The sequence below is a fragment of the Elephantulus edwardii genome, unplaced genomic scaffold (genome assembly GCF_000299155.1).
Source record: "Elephantulus edwardii isolate Elephantulus edwardi_28Jun2011 unplaced genomic scaffold, EleEdw1.0 scaffold00193, whole genome shotgun sequence".
Taxonomy (NCBI): domain Eukaryota; kingdom Metazoa; phylum Chordata; class Mammalia; order Macroscelidea; family Macroscelididae; genus Elephantulus; species Elephantulus edwardii.
Window position 1 is genome coordinate 846,389 of NW_006399943.1, and position 23,584 is coordinate 869,972.

Consider the following 23,584-nt stretch of genomic DNA (forward strand, 5'->3'; position numbering starts at 1 on the left):
ATGGTCGCCGCTCGCCACTCCACCAAGAAGTGTGCAGTGAAGAGATTTGCAGAGGAAATGAGATTAGGTGCACAGCCCTTAAAGACTTGCCAGTGACACGTGCGCGTGTGCACCCCCCCCCCCTGTCAGTTCCCGCCCATCGTGGCCCTGTGGGTGTCAGAACTGCGCTCTCTGTGAACTCAGACCTCTAGTTTTTTAGTTAGCTAAGTGCATTTAACCATTCAGGGACTCCGAAGATGGGGCCTGGTAAAAAACAGCTCAGTTTTGCATGTTAGATGAAAAAAAAAACCATAGTAACAGAGTAACTAATATCAGGAATGCACCGGAAACTGGACGTTTGCCTGTGGAGTTGGGCCTTGGAGAGCTTACAGCCTGTGAAGTTATGGGTGGTAAAGGAGTCCTAGTGGTGTAATGTGTGAGGTGTTGGGCTGACTGAAGGTCAGTGGTTTGCTCCCTTGGCTGCGCTGCAGGAGGTAGCCGAAGCCGTCTGTACGCACTCACAGCCTCGGAGACCTGTGGAGCGCCTTTGTGGCTTGGAGGCCGCCTGTAAGCCGTGGACTTGGCGGTTGGTGGAATTGGACAGTCAGCTGGAAGGGGGCGTGGATGAACCTGACTCCTGAGGCAGCTGGTGGAGACTTCCAGAGTGCATGCTGTGTGTATCTCCTAGTGTTTCTCTTCGAAGAAATTGTGCATAAGGAAATGTGAAGTGGTTGATTCCCAGATTGCCCCTCTGACGTGCACATCAATCACATGGGAACAAATTTGCAGTTTCAGAGCAAGTCTTACAGCAGAGCTGCCTGTAGTTGATTTGATTTTCCTGTCTTCCTTTCCACTGTCATTGATTTCTTAATTTATATTTAAGTTAAGCCCATATCAGATTGATTTTTCAGACTCTGCGTGCTTCTCGAGAGAGACTGGCTTGGGACTTTAATTTGCACAGAAGACAGTACACAGAGAGCTTCCTTCTTAGTGACTTCACCTCCTGGGGCTCCTGCTCCATCCACACACAGTGTGGGGGTAGAGAGGACGTGGGACAGCTCGTGGCCTCAACTGGAGCCCATGGCAAACACTTTGCGGCCTGTGCTTTGTGCCTTTGCTGGGGTCTCTCAGTGTGGGGGACAGCGAATCACAGGCTGTTCCCTGCCTCGTGGACTCTCATGCACACACGACTCAACCCTCATCTCCTCACTCCTTGTCCTTGAAGAAAATGAGGCCAAGACTTTGTCCAGAGGACACGCCAGATGGTCTGCATTCTCATAGGGGTCCCTCTCCGCCTCCCTCTCACCTGCCTCATTCATAACCCAGAAGGTGGGGTATCAGATCAGATTCAAAACAGCAGGTTTCCAAATAATGTGAACGGTGCCAGTGTGATGCCTCACCTCCATGCATGTGTACATTGTTTATGGCAATAGCAGTGAAAGGTGTAAGCCACAACACCCACTTGCACTCTGCCAGGGTGTCCTTGTACATATTTGTTCCCGTGTGATTGATGTGCACGTCAGAGGGGCAGTCTGGGAATCAGCCACTTCGCATTTGCTTATGCACAATTTCTTCTAGGAGAAACACTAGGAGATACACACAGCATGCACTCTGGAAGTCTCCACCAGCAGGAGCCAGGTTCATCTGTACCCCCTTGGATCCCGGCTACACCTCTGAGGAAACTCCCTGATAAAGTGTTGCCTAGTCCCATTAGGGTCACATGGTGGGGGATGATTGCGTCTTACCTGGCTGCCAAACCCTTGGGAATCATGACTCAGCCTGGAGACCCTTACCCATCACACTACCTGTGTTTTTAAGATTAGTTACCTCATTAGACAAAGGAAAGGTGTTTGGTCTTTTTTGTTAGCTTTTTCTTAATACATTTTTTTTTTATTGGAGAAGCACATATACTCTTTTTTTAGTATTTTTTTTTTTTATTTTTAGTTTTTGTGTGTACCATCAAATCAGATCTGACTGGTACAGGAGGAGATTGTCCCTCCTTCTCCCGCAAATCCTCTGGTGGATTTGAACAGTTTGCCTCTGAGATTGCAGTGTAATTTCTTGCCACTAGGCCACTTTTTAGTATTTTTTATTCATTCATTGTTGCATCTTCTTCCCTCCCTCTTCCAGTTCCATTTGCAGTACACCTCTTGTTCCAGATTAAGCATGTTTTATTCTTAAATCTACTAAAGTTGCGATTAAAATCACTACTAAAACGCCCCTGGTGCCGCTCTGTGTCTCGGCCTTCTGAGTGGCCGGCTGCTGACACTGCAGCGTTCCGGCCACGGTGGCAGCTGTCCTCATTCCTTCATCGCTCCACCATGTGGTTGGGGTCCCAGGAGACCTCGCAACCCCGAAACGTGCTCGTGTGCCTGCTTCCCTCGTCACACTCTGTACTTGTGGTCGTTGCGTGCCTAGGTCTCAGCTTTCCTGCCCTGCAGGTGTCCAGGTCGCTGTCAGGGAAGCTGTGACAGCATAGTCGGGAGCTCCCACCGATGAGGAGTGGGGGCTGGCACACGTCCGTGGTCCTCCCTGAGCCTCGTTCCTCTTCTGTAGAGCCCCTGTGTGCCAGGGCCCTCACTGGTGCCGTGGTGGCACGAGAGCAGGGCGGATGCCCGTCCTTAGAGTTGGCGTGCCCGCCGCAGCTCCCTGCTGCCACATGGCAACACACCACCGGTAACTCAAGTCCTGACTCTCCCCATAACCACATGCCAGCTCCCTCTCATCCCCTGACCGCCATGAGCTGCCCTCTGAACTTTCTGTAGGCGATGCCCAACCAGTCTCTGTCTCATTCCACAGGTCCCTTCACCGACGTGGTCACCACCAATTTAAAACTGGGCAACCCAACAGACCGCAATGTGTGTTTTAAAGTGAAGACCACGGCCCCGCGTCGGTACTGTGTGAGGCCCAACAGTGGGATCATAGATGCCGGCACGTCCATTAACGTATCCGGTAAGTCCTGCCTGCAGCCCGGCAGTGTGGGTTGAGGGGCCCTGCAGGACCGGTGGGCTTTGTGAGGCTTGCTGTGGTCCTGCAGCTGATTAAGACGATAGACCCCCTCCCCCAGGCCTCTAGCCCTCGATGGACAGGTGAGTGGGTCTCCCCCGCCCTCTGTTTGGGCAGGATTGATGCCTCTTTGGTTTAAAGCTTACAGCCTTTGTTCTTCAGTTAGAACAGAAGTAAAATGGTAACTTCAGACTGGACTTCAGAAGGAGGGGATTTTGGGGTTTTTGTTTTTTTTTTCACTCTCTGCAGATGAAATCTGCCCTTTGGCAATAAATAAAAAAGTACTAAACAAATTTAATTTTACTCTGTGGGAGAAAGCTAAATGGAGTTATTTTCTTCCTTAAGCTAAATGATTTCTGACATCAGGCTCATGTCACTTTCCATGGCTTGTGACTGTACTTTACGTGGTGCTTTGCTGCATCTGAAAAGCTGAGGGGCGGTGGGCTGAGGAAACTGGAATAGCTCCCAAGAATGCCAGTTGGTTTTTTTCTCTCCCCTCTCTTTGAGAGGATGTTTATTTTCTGAAGTTCAGTCTTGTGCCTGGTTGAGAATTGATTTTCAGAATTAAGGAGAAGGACCTGGTGAGCTGGTGTGTAGACAGACGGGTGTTGGCAATGGACTCAACGTGGAGCTGTTGAAACTTAGGGAAGCAGGATGCTGTGGGAGAGCATGTGTGATCTTTTCCGTCGGGTCACTTGGTGTCACTGAGACTTCCTGCATCATTAGAAGCTGCTCCTGGTTTGAAATGAGTGCCTGTCTGGCTTTTTCCGTGATGGGTTTTGACTGTGATACATTTGGCTATTCATTTGACACCTAAAAGAAAATGATTCACCTCTTTGGAAAAATAGAAGGTGTTTCATTATCCAACCCATTCTGCAAACTCATCACCTGTGGCTGCTGGCCTCTCTCTGTGGGGCCACGCCAGCCAGGCACTTTCCGAGGCAGTCATTAAACCCAAGGAGCGAGGAGCCCAGGGTCCTCGCCTGCCCTGGGCCTGTGTCGTCTCGTGCAGCTTCTCTGCCCTGTGGGGATGCTCTACTCCCTCATCTTAGTGCAGGGGAGATGTGGTCATCATAGGATCCCAAAACCAGCGGTGACAGCCCAGTGACATATGTGCCTGGCTCTGAAGCCCCTGGAACGGCCGTGTATGACCCCTGGAGGAGGGGGGTGTTTCTCTTGCGCAAGCACATAGTTTAAGGTTTCCTGTTTAAAACGAGGGCGGTGAAGCAATTTTTTTATTCTCTTTTATCCTTTTATATTCCTCTCGATTTCCTTCCACATCACATGTGAGTGAACCTGTCAGTCGAGAAGTTGTGCCAACTTCCCAGTGGCCGTGGGCACGCAGCATTGTGTCCGATGGAAGGTGTGAAAGGGGGTGTGCTGTGTAGTACCCTCTCTCAGCATGGGTGTGCCTCTCCCATGGAAGGCTTTTCACAGAAGTGATCACTACTCTTGGAGTCTAGGCTTTTGGGGACCTGCAGAGAAAGTCCCAAGAGTCTGTGGTTGTGGCTGTCCTTTGTCTAGGACTAACACACATGGAGTGGCCATCTCTGCCCAAGGTCACGTGGGCTGTAGCGGCTGGCAGTGCTGGTGTTTGTGGTCTGTGCTCTGGCTGGTAAGCGGGAGCCAGCCCTCCTCTGAGGGTGGAAATGGCCAGCTCCATTGCTGGAGGACAAGGAGGCCACTAGCTCTGGCAGTGCGGGTGCACCAGCGGCTGACCTTCCCTTGACCACAGAGCAGCCCAGAGGGCCTGACGGGGGCCAGGGGACCTGAACAGTAGAACCCGTTGATTGATCTCTGACAAATCCACTCACCTCCTTGGCTGTGCTTTTCTCACTTGTGAAATGCAGGAAGGGTAACGTCTCTTCCCAGAGTGTCTGCAGCTGGTACTTCTATGAGGACCATTCATGGTGTCCTGCCAGTGCGGTCCCCGGGGTCCTGTGAGCAGAAGGCACAGGTGTGCGTGTGCAGGGTGCCCGTGTGCAGGGTGCCTGTGTGCAGGGTGCCCGTGTGCAGGGTGCCCGTGTGCAGGGTGTGGTCATGGCCAGGTGCACGTGGAGCAGTGCGGGCAGGAGGGAGTACGGGGAGCGCGACATACAGCTGTCATTGCGTTGTTCTCTCCACCAAACTCAACAGAAACCAGCTTGCTTTTGTTGAAGGTAGATTGTATGATATTTGAATTGCCTTTGTAGAAATCAAACAATTGTATACTTTTTATTAATTTATGTACTTTTTACCTGGGTCTGTGCCAGCATTTGTGTTCTCATAAAAATCCTCTAGTGAATTTAGAGAAATCGTCCTCACACAGACTGACCGTGCACCCGAGGAGGTGTGGTGGCTACTTGCTCCACTGGCCCTCAGGAAGCCCTGGGCACATACCTGCAGTTCAGGAGGTTCTCAGCCCCCCTTCCAGCCAGGCAGGAAGGTGCCGGTGCTCTCTGGCCAGAGGGACCCAGACTTTGAAGGCACCAGACCCAGGTAGTGACACTGGGAGTCAGGCTTTCAGAGTGCCAGTGGCTTTGAGAAGAGTGCAGTGCTCTTCTCTGCTTTCAGTTTATTGTCACGTTCAAGGGGCTCCACCACCACCTCAGAAGTCTTCACGGATCCTGCTGTTTTCTGTAGAAGGTGCCAAACCACTTACTCACCAAAAGCCCAAGTGCCCTGCTGTCACGTCCACCTCAGCTGCTGGTGTCCCTGTTGGACAGGAGAACTGCCTGCAGGGTTTCCCAGCCACCATATTTACTGATGTCCCTTCTTCAGAGAGCCAGCCTTTCGGTTACTGGTGGTCAGGAGCTTAGCCACTGTCCTGCCAGGGCTCCAAACTACTCACTAGGTCCTGGGAAAAAAGCCCCAATAGACTCCCTTCATAGATTTAGGGGGAGAAGTCCGGGTGTGACACAAGGATCACATACACTTTCTGGTCAGCAGATTTAAATGTGTGATATCCCCGGAGGAGTATTTGGGGATTGGTTTTAGGGTTGGCAATTTGAGGGCTTCCTTTTAGCCTTCTGCGGGGTGCCAGCCTGACTCACTCTCTCTATGTGGTCGTTGGGTGAAGGGCACACGGCATGTGCTGTTTACACCAACTGGGCGAGAATGCTATGGTTTCGGCCTCTTAGTCCTTGATACACACCATCTACCAGAGATGGTTTTGAATTATTCACATTTGGACCTCAGCAAAATAGGAACACTTAAATGGAGATTGGTGAAGAAGAGATTGAATTTTTCCCCCCTGAGATTTTAAATGCAAGGAAAATAGAACTTTTCAAATTACTGAATTGTCTGTAGCAGTGGGGGGCTTCCCGATTTATTCTAACTCGACAAAATTAAATCTGTTTTCTGAACTGTACGGTGGTAAAATATTGCTAAGGCAGATCATTTCTAAAAACATTTTTGTAGTAAGCTGTTAGTGGTTGTGGATTTTTCTCCCCCTTTCCTTTTTTATTTTTAATACTGGAGCTTGATAATGAGGGAGTTTTCCATTAATATTCTAAGCCACAGTTGCCAGCGGATACAGCAGGTGAAGTGGTAAAATTACAGGCCCATCAGAAATACTTAGGCTTCCTGTAATATGATATTAAGTTTAATATTTTTATAACCCTTGCTGGATTCTCATTTCACTAACATAGCAAGCACTCTTCCATTCGCAGTTCATTTGTGCACGTTGGTTGCCTGTGTACTGAGCATATTAGAGACGCAGCTGTGACAGGGGTGCATGGGAAGGGTGGCCTCGGAAAGTCAGGCCTGCCACACAGGCATAGACACACTGCACTGAGTGAGCCCCAGCAAGCACCCTTCTCGTCATGGCTGCATCTGGATTCCAAGCGGGAATAGACATGGAGCAGCCTTCTCTCCTGACCATCCACCTTGCTCAGCACTCATTCCATTCCCTAAAAAGCGTAACATTCTTCCAGTCAAATCCCGGGGAGTAACAGCATAGGAACATTGGTCAGTTCATATAAGAAGGTGATCTCACAGCTGTAATTAAGTCTCTTTGCAGCCCGTGCGGTCACCCCGCCTTGCTTGGGTGGTGAGTGTGGGGCGGGCACTAGGCCCTCAGTGGAGAAGGCCAGTGTGTCAGGTGCTGATAGCAGAAGCTGAATTAGGGGAGCGTGGGCTTCTTTGCAGCAACACTCTTTGTTTGATCGTGGCTTTGGAAGTCTCTGATAAGTGAAACTACCTTATAAATGGTTTTCATGAACCCACCTTATTATTACTCTCAGATAAGAACAACTCACATTCATTCGTACTTAAAGGATAATTTTAATCTTTTTCACCAGATGAGATTCTGGTTTGAAAAAAAAAAAGATATTACCCACAGAAATGCCACTTAATTGTCTTTGTGTTTGGGTTTCTTAAGATGAACCCAGTGCTTCACTTTTTAAGAGAATGATGCAGTTTATGCTTTGACTTCAAATGCCGTGAATGAGGGGGCCTACGAGGTACATGGAGCATACCTCACGTGGTGGACTGGTCACTGGAGAAGGACAGCCTGCTAGGAAGAGGAGACGGTCAGAGAAAAAGAGGAGTGGCTTCACAAGCTGTGTGGACAGTCTCTGCAGTAACCGGATCAAACAGCGCTGGGGGGAGGGTGGCCCAGGACCAGCTGGGCTTTATTCTCTTACACGAAAGGTCACTATGAGAGTCGGAACACATTCGATCGCACCTGGTGACAGCAACACCTGGCAGGTCACCTCCCCTCTCGCTCAAGCTCACCTGAGAGCAGAACTTGGGCCGCCCTGTGTTAGAGGCATCACAGTGGAATTTCTTCACAAGGCTTACAGTCCCTTTGTAGTGACGGTCCCTGAGAGCTCTGGTGCTGTTGACTCTTACAGCACTTGGCCGGTTGTTAATAGATGCTGACATTCCAGACTGTCTAGAGCAGGGCTACAAGACGCAGGGTGACGACAGGGAAGGGCGGATGGGGCATCAGGGCCACATTGATGAACACATTAGGAACAGATTGAGAGGACACCGGGAATGCAGGTGATCACGGTCCAACAAGCATGCACTCAGGAGGACATCTGGACGTCTTCAGTGTGAAGTGGCGGAGGAGACAAGGACAGAGACTGGGCTTTTGAAGAGTTAAAGACCCAGTTTATGACAAAGGGTGGGCCTGCCCTGTGGTTTGGCCGTGACCATGTGCCCTTCTCTGTACACTTCAGTCAGGCTGACCACCAGTGGTGTACCTACCAGCTCAAAGGGCAGCATGGGGATGCCGGGACGAGCCCTGCTGCCCTCCGCACAAGCGGACCTGCAGTTGGTCCTGTACCTGCCGGACTGGGGCTCAGCCCTGGGTCTCGAGGAGGTGAATCCTAAAGGAATATGGTTTCCTTGTGAAAAGGCACAGCCCGGCTCCAGAGCCAGGCTTCTCTGCTGTGGTGCCCCTGGCTGTCCTGGGCTGATGAGGAGCACGAGCTTGGGTTTCCCAGTGGGGATGTGGGTTGTTCCACATGGACACAGTTTTGTTGAGCAGTCCAGTAATCATGGCTGTGTATTAAAGGGAAGGGGGGCCAGAGCAGGCTGGGTGAGCAGGTGGAAACTGGTCATCACGCGGGGGGGCAGAGAGGACCCAGAATGGGGTGGGCATTCCTCGAGGAGGCATGAGTCTAAGAGGGCTTTGAATGTTGGAAGGAGCCCTGGTGGTGCATCGGTTAAGCACCACTTACAAAACAGACAGGAGTTCAAACCCACAAGGCAGTGTGTGGGAGAAAGATGAGGCCATGTGCTCCTGGAAAGATTACAGCTCTGAACGGACTTCTACCCTGACCCCCAGGCTCCCTGGGAGGCAAAATCCACTTAATGGCAGTTGTTGTTGGTATGTGCCATCACATCGCCTGTGATTCATAGTGACCGTGTGTGCAAAAGCTCTGAATCCGGTGCTGTCCTGAGCCAGTCGCACTGACTCTGACACACTTACCCCCCTTACTTCAGTTTCTGTGTCAGTTCATCTCATCCTGGGTCTTCCTCTCCTGGACTATCCCTCCACCCTTCGGAGCATGATGTTCTTCTCCAAGGACTGATCCCTCTTGGCCATGTGCCCAAAGTCTGTGAGGCGGAGCTTCAAAATCCTTGCCTCCAAGGAGCAACTTGGTTTCACACTCTCCAAGATAGACCTGTTTGTTCTCTTGGCGATCCTTGTTTTTTGCCAGTTCCTTCAGAGCATCCGGAATTTCTTCTTTCTTCACCATTGCCTCTTTTTCATATGTAGTTTCCTGAAATTCTTCTGTACCAGCCAATCCTTCCTTGTACATGACTCTGCTCCTTCCATCTTCTTTAAGGCTTCCTGGGTCATCCGCCAATCTTCCTATTTCAGCTCACAGCTGTGCTCTTTAGTTCCTTCAGTTTCAGAAATGCCAAGTGAGTATGGCCCTTTTGATTTTTTTTGCTCCAGCTCTTTGTACATTTTCTTATAATACTTTGCTTTGTCTTCGAGCTGCTCCTTGAAATCTTCTTTTCAGCTCCTTCTGTTTTCTTTCCTTTGCTTTGGCTTCTTGATGCTCTAGTGCAATATTTAGAGTTTCTTCTGACATCCATTTAAGTCTCTTTGGTGGGCCCTGAGGAGCTCTAGTGGCCCAGTGGTAAGAAGCTGCACTGCCATCCCGAAGGCATACAGTTTGAATCCACCAGCTGCTCCACGCGGGGAGGGTGTGCAGTCCCCTCCTGTGTGATTAACTGCCTCTGAACACCCGCTGGGGGGCCAGCTGTGGGTCAGTCCTGACTCAGCGGCACACAAGGAGGTCTGGTAGCACTGTCTGCAGTTTACTGCTTTGCTGATCAAGAAGCAGCAAAGGCTTTGATGGTTCAAATCCACCAGCTGCTCCACGGGAGAAAGGTGACCAGTCTTCAGAGGAACCAGATGAAGGGCCGCTGAGTTAGTTTACTTGATGGCATCAAGCGAGTGTGAGTGTGAAGGGCTCCTGTGGTGGTGGTGTGTTATATGTCAGTCTGCTCACTGAAAGGCCAGCAGTTCAAATCCACCAGCTGCTCCACGGGAGAAAGCTGAGCAGTTTCCTTCGTAAAGATACCCAGCCGAGGAACCGATGGACGGCCACTGAGTGGGAATTGACTCCATGGTGCTGCAGACGATGGGATCGCGGTGTGCTGGTGAACGCCCTCACTGCTAGCCAGAGGGTCAGTGGTTCAAACCCACAGTCTGCTCCACAGCTTAGCGATGAGGCAGTCTGTGTCTGTAAAGATGACGGAAACCTATGGGGCGGTGAGTTCCTCTCTGTCCTGTCACGTAACTCAGTGTGATCGAATGCCAAGACAGTGGGTTTGGGTTTTATATTTTGAATGTTGGGAGGGAAGAAGGTACAAACCAGTTACCGGTAAAACAGACACAGATTAGCGCCCAGCAGGTGAGGCCTGGCGTGAGGATCCTGGTCTGCAGGACTCCAGGTTCTACTGCCAGCACTGTGGTCAGGGGGCAGGAGAAGCAGGGACAGCATCTGCCCATGGGCAGGGAGTGCAAGGACGTGTTTGGGGGAAGCCCTCCTCCCCTTCACTGCCCCTGCCCCTCTTAGAGCCGTGATGCCGGTGTCTGGGGCTGGACTCCATCTGTTAGCATGCCAGTGGATGGAGGTGGGGCTGGATGAGCAGAAGATGGTGACGTTCCCAGAGGGAGACAGACGTGAAAACCTTGGCTTGTTACACTGTATCCTCTTAGCTATTACTGTTACAATGCAGACCAAAGTGATCTGCAACTTGGTTCTGGGAAGGTGATTTTATGATGTATTTAATCAAGTCTTCATCTCTGAGGAGCCAGCAGCCTCTCTTTCCCCCACCCCCACATACATATGTACATACACCATACACACGAGTCTCGTCACACTGATCCCAGATGTTGGCTCCAAGACCCCCTCGTAGCAGCCCCCCACGTGGTCTCCAGCCCAGTAAACATTGCATCACAGTGTGAGCTGGGTGGGGTGGGGCAGCGACCTCCCCAACAGTGGCCCAAGAACAAGGTTCTTTTAACGTGATATCAGCAGATACATCTTCAAAGTAGGATAGATGGTTCATTTAAGAGGGTTTTATCATCAGTGTCTCTGATATTCAAGTGAAATAAATTACGTTAATGGGAAGCTCTTTTACAGCCTGTCATGGAAAAAAGTGTATAATTTCTGTCACAATTTGCATGTATTGAGCTGAAAGAAGAAAGGATTAACAGCATTTATTCTATTATGGTCTCATAAAGTTTCCACTAACGGGCTATAGCAAAATCGAATTCCACATGAGAAGATACTGGTAGTAGCTGAGAAATGCACTTTGGCCCTGACACAGGGTCTGGGTTCAACAGTGTGTACACTGTGTGTTAGGTGAGTTGGCTGACAGTGACCCCAAGCACAGAGGAATAAAACTGTCTACTTCTGCTTTCATAGGGTCGCTGTGAGTCGTCTGTGACTCGATGGCACCTAACACCACCAACACCAGCACGACTCCTGCATTATCCTCCCAGTGCCTGTGTTGTGCTTTTCAGCCCATGTGCGGTCCGTGTCAGGTCATCTCACTGAACAACTTCCTCTCGCTCACGGACCCTCCCCTTTTCCTAACACGATGTCCTTCCCTCAGGACGGGCACCTCCTGGTGTGTCCCAAGTACAGGAGGTGAAATGCTACCATTCTCTGTCTCTAAGAAGTGCCCTGGCTACACTTATTCCAAGAAAGTGTGTTCTTTTGTCGGTCCATGATACGTTCAACTTTTTTATGGCAAACACCATCATTCAGAGACATCAGTTCTGGGGAAGGGTAGGGTGGGTGGGGTGGGATGAAGAAAAAGGCAAAGATCTGGTTTGAAAAACAATGTTTTCAAACTTTTTTTTTTTTTTTTCGTTGCAGAAGCTTTATTGAACAAAAGAAAATGGCGAAATGCCAATGTTTTCAAACTTTGTAAATAAACCAGTATAAAATAAAAAAAGTCACAGACACCGTTCTTCTGTAGTCTTTATTCATTGTCTGCCCTTCACTTGCTTTTGAAGCCACTGAAGATGCCGTGGCGTGGCCGCCGTGTACTCTAACACCCTTGCTCGTGAGGAGACCTTGACGGTAGATTTGCCCAGGACAACATGCCTTGATTTCTTGACCAGTGCTTCCACAGGTGTTGACTATGGATCCAAACAAAATTGGGTTTTTTACAGCTAAGATCTTTTTTCCCTTTCTTGTGGTCATGCTGGGAGGAGTGTGTTTTCTTTGAGCTGAGGTATGGCCAGTACTGAAGGCTGTAGTCTTTGATCATTTCAGGAAGTGCTTCAGGTCCTCTTCTCTCTCCCACGTCAGACAGTTGACATCCCTCATGGCTGAGAGCTTTATTCCATCCCTTTCAGCGTCCATCCCAGTTGTATCTTAAGTACTTTCCACCGTGAGCTGCTCATCCCCCAACTCTACACGGGTCTCTCTTCCACAGCGCTTCCCAGGCTTCCCAGGTTCCTTACTTTGGAAATAGAGAGCTAGTCAGTCCTGCTTCCAAGGCTGCCTTATGTCTGGAGGCTCTCTCAGCGCTCTGCTGAGGTGTGCCTGGCCGGTAGCAGTAGGCAGACCAGCACAGTGCGCGGCAGGCTGCCAGGTGAGTGGTGGGAGGGACACTAAGGCGTGTGCATTTCAGTGTCTGCTTGACATCCGACTCCAGGCGCTCTTGCTGGTTTGGGAGAACTGGCAGTTGGGTGGCAGATTCCTCCGTTTCCACTTCCTGCTTTAGGTGGTAGGGTGTGTCCTGAGAATTCCCACACAGGGAAGACTCAGGACCCCGTCATGCTCTTAAAAATACAAGACCTAAAGAGCTTTTTATTTGGAGGTTGAATCAGTATATCATCGTTTTTCAGGGTAAAGTGAGAAATTCATCAATCTCATTAGCATAAAAGACATTTTCTTTTTTTTTTAATTATTAATCTCAGTGAAAATTTACAGAGACTTTGCATTTCCATTCATTCATTGTTGCACTTTTCTCCCCTCCCAACCTTCCCCCCCAGTACACTACCCTCTTGGAAAAGTAGAAGAAAAATTCTTTCATTGTTTTACAATCCCTCCCTCCAGGTCCACTCCACTATGCAGCCTTCGCTCTGGACTCCCATCAGGACAAAAAAAACTAACCACGTATCCCTTTTAAACAGTTTTCTCCTTCATCTGTTTCAGTGCAGTATACATTAATTAACCCATCTTTCTCAGTCTCCCCCCAATCCCAATGTCAGTCCTGTTTTACAACAGTGGCACTATGCAGTATTTGTCCTTTTGTGACTGAGATACTTCACTCAGCATAATGTCCTCCAGGGTTACCCATTTTGAATAATATTGCATGAGTTCCTTGTTTTTCAGTGCAGCATAGTATTCCATTGTGTGGATACACCACAGCTTCTCTATCCACTCGTTTGTTGAGGGACAAAAGACATTTTCAATGAAAAAAACTATTTCCAAAAAGAAGACCGGTTGAGAGGACTGATTTGCGGGTCTCTTCAGTGTCTGAGAGAAGAAACAGGCCTGAATTCCCACGCTTGAGTTGTGTCTGCCCTGTGGTGACGCACTGTGCTGAGGAAAGGGTTGACGCACAGAGGAGCTGGAGAGGGAGGAGTGTGACTTCATAGCTTTTCCAGATGATAGAGTTTTGGATACTATGCTCTGATCTTATACCCGAGCTCGTCAAGGGGGGGTTTTGTACAAGTCGTGCAGTGTGAAATCTGAGTGTGCCGGTGACTTTTTACACTTGGTAAACATTGAAATAACGTTGTCTGTATTGTGCGTCGGGTGGTAGGACATTTGGAAGCTCGAGTTCATGGACTTCTCACAGCCCTCCCGAGTGTCAGCACGTGTTCTTGCACAAGCTCGGGAAATCTCATTCATTGGCCTCTGCTGGTCTCATCCGAAGTGGCCGACTGGGGAGACGGTCAAGGGTGATGACAGGAATGTTCCCTAGCTCCCAGATTTTGCTTGAAAGCCTGTGCGTTCTCACCAGCAGCAGTCGCCCTGCCAGGGGTTTTTCTTGAAGTGGCAGGTTCATCAGGCTTGTCTGCTGGGATACGTCTTCCCTACACCCAGATCTGTACGGACCACATTTGTCGTTGAGTTGTTCTTAGGAGGAAACGTGAAAGACCCTGAGAAGGCGTCCCGTCAGCCCGCAGCGACTGCACATGTGCTTCCCCCAGACACTGGCAGAGAGCTCTGCACCCACCAGGACATTAGGCGAGAACAGCAAGCTTTGAGCGTCACTGAGCTGTTCTCAAGTGAGAAGAGCCCCGCTCCCTGTGGGAGCGGGAGTGTGTGGTAGTGAGGGACTGTGCTGGCTGGTGTTGGCCTGGTCTGCTGGGCTCCAGCCCAGGGAGAAGGGAGACAGCCCCGAGTGCTGCTGCCTCCCGGCAGAGGCCTGGGAGAACATGCTGTGGAAGTCTGAACCCTGCCGTTGGAGCCTGGGGGGGACCCGCATGAAACCTCATAGCCTTGCTTGGCCTTCCGTTTCATGCAAAAGTGGAGGGATGGGCCTGGGCGGTTCCTGACTCGTCCCCAGCCCCTGGGGTCATTCTAGAGTGTCTGGCTGGCTCACCTCTTCTGTGTGTGTGTAGCCCATGTGGTTAAGGCCCTGCCCGGCCCCGCTGTTCACCTGGGCAGATCTGCAGCTGCAGGCCTCTGGTGTGTGATGTGCAGGCGTGAGAAGGGCTGCTGGGCCTGCCCTGCTCACCTTCCTGGGGCACGGGGGGGCTCAACTCCTTCACCACCAGGACACGCACTGTGGGGCAGACGCTGCAGGAACCGTGCTCTGACCTTCCTAATGAAATATTTTCTTTCTCAGTGATGTTGCAGCCTTTCGATTATGATCCCAATGAGAAAAGTAAACACAAGTTTATGGTTCAGTCTATGTTTGCGCCAAGTGACACTTCTGATATGGAAGCAGTAGTAAGTACTGAATGCTTCTTATTTTTCTCAGCAATTAAACCAAAAAGAACTAGCAGTCAGGTGCAGAGCTGTGGATGCATGCATTGACAATTGCCTTGGTTGCTCCTCGGGGCTGGGCTTACCCGGGAGTCTGTGCTTGATCCCCTTTAGACCTTCGCTAACACTTGGATGAATAATTTTACCATTGTGCACACTTTCCTTTTTTAAAATACTTTATTAGTTTCTGTAATCAAACTTTGCTGTAGCGATTCTCTGCTGTGCTGGATGGGTGGTATCTGAAAAGGTGCAGGCGGCTCCACTCCCCTCACCCCTGCCTCTTGCAGCAGTGGGAGCTGATTATGAGGAGTGCTTCCTGGCCTTCTCACCCGCCCAGGCAGGGGGACGGAGTCCACTCCTCACTGCCCTCCACCCCTCTTGCTTTGCCCGGCCTCCTTTCTTTCTCCCAGGCTTGTTAATGCACGCTCAAACCTGTATCTCTCTTTGGTAAGAATATCTTCATTTTATAAAATAGATAAGTGATAGTACTGATATTTCTAACGGGCAAGGAGTTGTCCTTCCACACCAGAGGCAAGCAGATCGACCCCATGGGCAGTTCTGCAGCAGGGAGCACCGGCCACCTCCTGGACGATTCATGGTCTGAAACCTGCCAGAGACTCAGCTGTGAGTCGGTTCTGACTTGACAGCAGTGAGTTTTGATTAGAGTTTTGAGTAGGAATTTGCCCCTTAGGAAGGGTTCTTCCATTTGGTTAAGTCAGCAGGCCTGGGACTGTGAGGAAATCACAGTGGACAGCCAGGTCTGAGTTCCTGCCCAGCCAGGACACTTTGGTCCTCACAGCTGGGGGGAGAGGAAGCACCCCCACTTGCCAGCCCAACTCAACACTTCAGTCCTTTGAGAGTGTTTGCCCTTTTGGATTGGCTGCTGTTCACTCCGCACTGTGGATGTCTGTCCTCTCTGGTTGGTGTCCCCAGTCCACAGTCCTTGGGAAGACCACGCTCCGTGGTCACTGAGGGTTACCTTTAGGCTGGAAATGAAGGCTCAGCTGTGTCTTTCCCGGCTTGAGAGCACTCTGACCACAGGGCTACTTCTCACGAGAAGGGTCGCTCGGACTTTGTGGCTCTTTATTTCCTGGGCAGTGATGTGTCCCTTCCTGTCATTTTTGCCTTGTCAGGCAGACACAGAATAGGAACTGCCCACGAGTGCGTTCTAGTTCGCTTCTGCTGCAGGAGGTTGTGAAAAGGCAGGGTGGACGAGGCTTCCAGACCCGTAGCCCAGTCCTGCCGTCGGCAGTGTCCCGAGCCTCCTGGACAAAGATGATGAGCTCGCATGGCTGTGAGCGAAACGTCTCACAGTCCACTTCTTGTGGACAGGACACCTCCCATAGAAAGGACGTTTCCAGTAGAAAAGGCACCTCACAGGATACCCCCTCGTAGGAAGGACACCCCTTATAGAAAGGCGGTGTGTCCCCACCTGGCTTTGTGGTAATAAGCTTGGTGCTGTCAATCCCAGTTACTCAGGAAATGTTCAGGGTTTTTAATTTTATGATTATTTTTATAATACTTTGAGGTGGAAGGGTCGTTCCCCCCCCCCAAGTGCTCAAAATTTAGGACACTTTGGGAATATATGTTGTTGTTGTTTGATGCAGTCGAGTCGTAGGCGACTCATAGCGACCCTATGAACGAACGGCCTGAGCACTGTTTGTACGTAGAGTTTCCGGAGGCAAGCCATTTCAGAAGTGGATTGGAAATACATAAGTGAACAATAACCACCACAGAATACAAACAGCCTGTAATTCTAGACAGCAACCAAAAGGAGCACAAGACCCCTAGCCATTGAGTCAGTGGTGACTTGTCGCAGCCCCAGGACAGGGTCCAGCTGCCCGTCGGCTTCCCAGGCTCTCCTTTACAGGAGGAGGCTTTGCTCAGCTTCTTGCCTCAGAGTGTCTGCTGGTTTCAAACCACACACCTTTCAGTTAGAAGCTAAGCACATAACCGCTGTGCCACTGGGGCTCCCGGGTACTAGCGTGACTGCTCCAGGGAGAACCTTGTGCTTTTTCATGATTTTAATTGTTTTTCTTTTGGTGGTCAGTGAGCACTGGTAGCCTGTGCTAGACCCGCCCTTTGCTAGCCTCCCGCACCCTTCCTTCCTCACTGGCACGTTTCCTCTCCGCTGACCTGACTTGTTTGAGAGTTAGCTGTGGAATTCTCGACACGCCACGTTTTGTGTGCCCACAGTACTGTCCACACACTTGAAAGTGGATGTTCCTTCCATCATAGTACTGCCTGGTCGAGAAGGCCTTCCTCGGAATGTTCTGGAGTTGGAAAGCCCTTTCACAGTTGTTCTGCTGAAAGAGCCGTTCCTGCCTCCAACCCATTTTTCCCAAGTCTGCGGGTTTTTTCGAGTGCAGATCTGCCAGTCTCTGGGACATCCCGCTTGGATGCTTGCTGAGCACCCTCACGAGGGTTCTTGGTCGAGAACATCCCACAGCAGTGTCCTGCAGGACTGCTTTCAGCCTTCCATCAAAGGCGTTTCATGCCCGCTGTCCATCTCTCGGTGACGCTGACTTTGACAAGGGGGCAGAGTCTCACTGTCAGCTCACCTGTGGCAGAGGGTGGTCTCCCTCGGCAGGATCTGGCCCTCTGAGGCCACCAGCCCCAGGTGGCTTTGGCATGCCAGGGTGGGCCTCGCTGACACCTTTTGTTCCCTGTGGACAGGACCCACCTGGGCCTGCCCCTGGGCATCCCTCGTGCATGCTCTGCAGAGGCTGGACGGGCAGTGTGCTGTAGCCCGTTCCGCCCGGGGCCCTTAGGACTTACACTGGGCTAGCTGTCTCCTGCATGGCTGCTGGGCGCCGGACTCTCCCCTTCTCTTTTGTAACCTTGCTGCTCTGGGGTCCTCAGCTTTTGCCCCATCAACCTGCCTGCTGTCTAGGAACAGACCATCCCAGTGCTTGGGGTGTGGGCTAGAAGGCACTCACAGACTGGAGGGAGTGGACATGGCCTAGGGGTAGAAGTGACCACTCCCGCCTTGTAGAAGGGGTGCTGGAAAGTAGGGCACATGGCTCTGCAGAGACTCAAGAGGCCCCACTCCCCAGAGTGCTACCCCTGTTCATATGCCCCCTCAGCCACATGTCCCCCTGTCCGTATGTTCTGGGCCCACAGCTCCAGGAGAATGCTGGCTCTCAGCAATGCAGTGTCTGTGCTGGGTCATGAATATTCAGAAAAGCTAGTGCATTCAATCTTGTCATGTTCAAGATATTAAAATCTCAGCAGACTTAAGTTCTTGATTTGATAGACATCAGGGCTTTCTCATTCTGAGTGTCTTTCAGTTATAAATTGTCAGTTATAGGAAGAAAATTATTCTTCTAGCCGCTTCATAATATCCTGATTATTAAATTTAAATTGTTTTAGTGGAAGGAGGCAAAACCGGAAGACCTTATGGATTCAAAACTTAGATGTGTGTTTGAATTGCCAGCAGAAAATGATAAACCAGTAAGTATGTTTATAGTTAACAGTAATTGAATGTTGCAAACTGATGCTTATTTGCATACCATCTTCTGCAAGACCCAGATTGAAGCTGACAAATTATTTTCCTTTCTCTGATGGATGAAGAAAAAAATCAGCCAAAGTTAACAAGTAAGTGGGCCTTTGTGGCATCAGCCTTTGAAAGACTTGCAGAAAGACGGCTAATTGAAGTGGTTCATTCCCTGGAAATTGCAGCCTTCTGGGTCCCTCTGCCCCACAGTGGCTCGGCGAGTGCCTTTAGTCACGGCGGCAGGGTCAAGCCAGGGCTCATTGATCCTTGACTGGAGCTAGGTGGTGGCGAGCACCAAGGTTCTTCCTCATGGCGCCCATCTTCCACCTCCTTCTCCAGGGCCTGTCCCTTGCCATCTGCCTCTGGTCACACTGCTGCTGATATTGGGGACAAGCAGGTCTTTGCTTGGGGGACTGGCCTGTGTGTGCCGCTAGTGCCCGTTCCACACCACCACCAAGCTGTGACAATCAAGCATGTCTCCAGACCTGTCACAGCATGCCAGGGGCCAGAGTCAGCCCACCCTCTACCCCCAGCCCCATTCCAGTGAGCCCTGTGCTTGGAGGGGCCCTGGGAGCCCCTCTGCACGTGTGGCTCACTGTTTTTCTGGGAAACCTGGGCCTCACCTGCCATGGCCCTGGCTTGTGACCTGTGGAAGAGGGAAGACTGGATCGAGACGCCTCTGTGGAGTCTCTTGCAGCCCCGTCAGAATCCTTATGTTTAGAGCATGAGGAGTTTGAAGGCAAGGAGAGGATGACCCGCTGAGGCACCAGCAGCTGGAATGGGTGGGGGCTGAGCCCCTAAACCTGCAAGCACCTCCCATCATTTCAGGAATCCTGGTGTCCACAGTGCTGAGTGGCCGACCAGTGTCACTGTCCCAGCTGTTTGAATGAGTCCGTGGTCCTTTTTCCTCCTGTGTCCTGTGAGCACTGGGATGACCTCACACCGGCCTGTGCCTGGCCTCTCCCTTCATTGCTGTGACCTGGAGGTGGCGAGCCAGCACAGGGCCCATCCTTTATGTCGCGGCACACCTGAGAGGTCTGTGCCCTCCCAGCGCCCATCCTCCCTCCTAGGCCAAGGGCACAGTCATGGTGGGACAAAGGCATCCTGTTTGCAAAGCCACCATTGCCCGTGTGGCGTGTGAGCAGGACAAATCTCTTCACCCTCGTGTCCACCTCCACGTCTTCAGTTGACGGATCGACTTGTCCTGCGGAACGCCCTTGCCAGCCTCCAGGGCTCTGAACCAGTTCAGCACGGCAGAAGCAGAGTCGCATCCCTGGCCTGTGGGGGCTGGACCTGCGCCCGAAGCATTTGTGAGCTGTGCTGACACAGTCCTGGCAAACTGGTCCCGTCCACCAGCGCCTCTGAGGAGGGACATGGGCAGTCTCCTTCCCTTAGGACATACAGCCTTGGAAACCCATGGAGGGTCGTGTGCGTCAGAACCGGCTGGACACGTGGGGGAAACGGAGGCATGAGTGCGCCATGCTGAGTGTGGGCCATGGCACCTCCTCGAGTCAGATCCCCACGTGCACGCAGCTAAGCCTGACAGGCCACGCAGAGCCATCAGATGCCCTGCTGACCAGCACTGCCAGCCAACCGGTCCTGGTGATGGTCCCTGAGGTGACGCACGGGTGCATGGCCAGGGTCGGCTGGTGCCATGTGTGGGCCCTCAATCCCAGGGTCAGCCGGGGTGCCGTGTACAGGCCCCCGCTCCCCAGGGTCGGCTGGTGCCATGTGTGGGCCCTCAATCCCAGGGTCAGCCGGGGTGCCGTGTATGGGTCCCCATTCCCCAGGGTCAGCCAATGACATGTGTGGGCCCTCAATCCCAGGGTCTGCCTCAGTCCCCAGGGTCGGCCCGTGCCGTGTGCGGCCCTCGCTCCCTTCTTGAAGGATTATTCTCAACTGAACTTCATTATCTGGCCTCATCCATAATTTCTGGGGCCTAGTTGCTTCAGATTATTAAGACACTAGATGAAGTGATCCATTTTTAAAATAAATGGGACGCTTTGCAGGGTGGCTGCGATGCCCACACTGCGGTGTTTGCTGAGAACTACTTTGCTTTGCATAAAAAAGTCCTTTATTACAGAGTTGGTGACACTTGGGCTTTCATTTATTTCTGAACAGCATGATGTAGAAATAAATAAAATTATATCCACAACTGCATCCAAGACAGAAACCCCAGCAGTGTCCAAGTCCCTGAGCGCCTCTCTGGATGACACTGAGGTCAAGAAGGTGGTGGAAGAGTGCAAGAGGCTGCAAGGGGAGGTGCAGCGGCTGCGTGAGGAGAACAGGCACCTGAAGGTAACATCCGCTTCCCAGGGTCAGGGTGCCGGGGCCCCTCCTCAGCCCCTCCCCACCAGATCGTGCGGTGGCCACAGGGCACAGGAGGCCAGAAGTCACCTAGCTTTTGTCCGCTTCCTGAAAGGGCCTGAGGTTGTCCTCCCCCTCCCTGAGTTTCAAACCAGCTCCCCTGAAGCTGAGTCTGACAGCTGTCGAAGGGCTTGTCCCCTTTGGGAGCAGCCAGCTCCCATCATCAGGGTGCAAATTCAAAGTAAGTTTTAAGATTAAAAATAAGGACAGCAAGGGGCTGCTGAACATGTGTCTTCAGACCCCACAGCACCCCATTTGCTCAAGGGAGTTTGCGTTCGGCTCTGCATGTCGTGAATGTGGGGGCTGAGATCTGGGGCCTGACGAGTGATGGTGAGGAGAGAGGGAGAAAGATGGCAGGGTCCCAAGAGGCTAGGATTAGCGGACACCCCAAGTCTATCTTGCTAACACTGACCACAGAGCCAGCTGGCCCCAGCCAATGTTGGGTCAGGGCGCCTCGGTGGTGACAGGGACATCGACGGCACAGATTCCTGGAAAGACCAGCTTGACTGCAGGTGGGTCGCAGCGGCCCAGGCCACGGTTGCCCCGCGCAGGCCTGGTGATGAAGGCACTTCGGAATGACTGACTACAAGAACTTTGGTTGCAGCTTCACTTTTTAGGCCCATCTGTTCTCTCAATCTTGACTGTACCTCCCAGGCAGGTAATCGGTTTTTACCCTTTAACTGGCAGAGCCCCTGCTCTGTGCAATCAGTTCTCCTCGGCCGGCTCTGCCGGCCCCTCTGGTCGCACACTGCAGACGCCGGGGGACGGCAGCCTCGGGCGGGCGGCACTGTCCCATCCCGTGCAGCAAGGCCCCCCCTGCCCTGCACGGAATCGCTCCTGAAGTCCATGCTTCCCTCTGGGCCTGAAGGTCTGAGAAGCGCCTGAAGCACCTCTTGAGCCATGTCTTCAGATCCAGACCTCTGAGCGATGTACAGTGACAAATAGTAGAAATAGCCTCTACATAAACCCAATAAAATAAATGCTATACTTTTTAAAAAGGTTCCATCTAGTGCCACCAGTCCTTGGTCAGTGTGGCCGTCTTGGCTGTGCCCATGAGTAGAATCTCAAATGTCATCAAGCCAGGCCTTTATGCTGCCAAACACAGAGTCCCTGCCCTGCGCTGGCTCCGCCTTCCCTGGGGCCAGCATGGTCATGGGTGGAGGGACAGGCTGTCCTCACAAACCAGAGTGGCCGTGGTCTCAGGCCAATGCTGCATAGCGGAGCCTCCAAGTGCCTTGTTGCTTGGGGCCTGTGAGACCCTGGGGGCCCAGGAGTGGACAGAAGGAAAACACGACGAGGAAGTGGCGCTGTGGACAGGCTTAGGGCTGGGCCTAGAGGACAGAACCGCAGGGGTCTGCTGGCTTGCAGGTGGGCCAGCAGGGCAGCTCACAGACGTCGGTTGGGAGAACTGGCCATGCAGGAAGGCCATAATCCAGGTCCTGTCTCAGACAAGTCAGGGGACCACCAATAGTCCCCACCAGGCCTCCTCAGACCTATGAAGTAGCTTGCAGATAACTGACGGGGTAGTGGGAGGCAGAGGCAAGAACAGCTTCCAGGCCTTCCCCACGGTGTACGTGGGGTAACCTCGGTGTGCGTGGGGTATCTCCGGGTGTCTGTAGGTGTGGATTCAGGTGCTATGTCTGTTGGGGGTGGTCTGTTGTTACCACTGCCACCCAGTCAGGTCCATCATGTCTCTGGAGAATGCCTGTCTTTCTCCTGTGGGATGGCTAGTGGATTTGAACCATTGACCTTGAGGTTAGTGGCACTTAGAAAATATTTGAGATGTGTGACATATTTACATAGTCATATTTAGGACCTGGGCCAGATGGTGGGGTTTTCGTCCGCACAGTCTCCTTAGCCAGCAGCTGGGTGTAGAGCTGTGTAGAGAGCGTGTGTGGACCCCTTGTGTGTGTCCGGAGATGTGTCCGAATACCTTGCGGCCTTAGGCTGGCAGAAGCAGGGTGGGGGCTGAAGTGGGTGTCAGTAGGTGGGCAGTTGGGGCTGTGCAGGGCTTCACTCACTGGGGTCCAGATTAGATCTGCATTCCTGCAGGTGAGCCACAGGTCAGTCAGGTTGACAGGGCCTCCCCCACGGCCTCCCGGGTCTCTGTTGTGGGATGAGAACACTTTGACTCCCGAGTGACCTGCATGCAGCTAGGGCAGAAACGGTCCCCCTCCTCCAGGTAGACCGGGCCCCCAGTAGTTAGCACCCCTGATCGGTGGATCCCCCTCTAGCTGCACCCCTGCTACCTGGGTCCCCGCAGCCCTGCTGGGTCGGCGCCGGCACGGTCGGTACTGAGCCTGCTCTTGTTCCTGCAGGACGACGACGGCTCCGGGCTCCGGATGAGGAAGAGCGCGCAGAGCAGCAGCCCGGGGCCTGCGCCCGCCCCGGCCCGGGAGGAGGGCCTGAGCACCCGGCTGCTGGCGCTGGTGGTCCTGTTCTTTATAGTGGGCGTCATTATTGGGAAGATTGCCTTGTAGAGGCCGCACGCCGACGGCCACCGGATCCACGGAGCTGCGTATCACGGGATTCAACTTATCATAACCATGTGTAAAAAGAAATCAATGTATGACGACATCTCACAGGTCTTGCCTTTAATTACCCCTCCCTGCGCACACAGATACAACGTAATATAACAAGCTTTTAGAAAGTGTAAAATGTATAGTAATGATTAGGGGCAAAGAACAGTCTTGATTCAGCGATGGGGAAGCCAGGAATCCGACCACAGTGGCATCTTTTGTCATTTTAAACGTCTGTAACCTTGGCCCATGTCCTGGGTACCTCTCTTCAAACAGGACACTCCTTGCTGGTCCGGTGCTGGCCC

The 23,584-nt window shown here is 51.9% G+C and overlaps 1 protein-coding gene across 1 annotated transcript; it reads left to right on the plus strand.

Moving 5' to 3' along the window:
- Window positions 1-2,474: 2,474 nt before the first annotated feature.
- Window positions 2,475-23,240, plus strand: VAPB (VAMP (vesicle-associated membrane protein)-associated protein B and C). The gene is made up of 6 exons (XM_006896918.1): window positions 2,475-2,655; window positions 2,779-2,931; window positions 14,758-14,861; window positions 18,270-18,350; window positions 20,515-20,691; window positions 23,079-23,240. The coding sequence occupies exons 1-6, from the start codon at window positions 2,475-2,477 to the stop codon at window positions 23,238-23,240; spliced, it is 858 nt and encodes a 285-aa protein (XP_006896980.1).
- Window positions 23,241-23,584: the final 344 nt, after the last annotated feature.

Excerpts from the sequence above, each read along its gene's own strand:
- VAPB (XM_006896918.1), top strand. The coding sequence starts at position 2,475 with ATGAGGAGTGGGGGCTGGCACACGTCCGTGGTCCTCCCTGAGCCTCGT. Across the intron at positions 2,656-2,778 it reads CACATGGCAACACACCACCG|GTCCCTTCACCGACGTGGTC; the intron begins GTAACTCAAGTC and ends CTCATTCCACAG. Across the intron at positions 20,692-23,078 it reads AGGAGAACAGGCACCTGAAG|GACGACGACGGCTCCGGGCT; the intron begins GTAACATCCGCT and ends TTGTTCCTGCAG.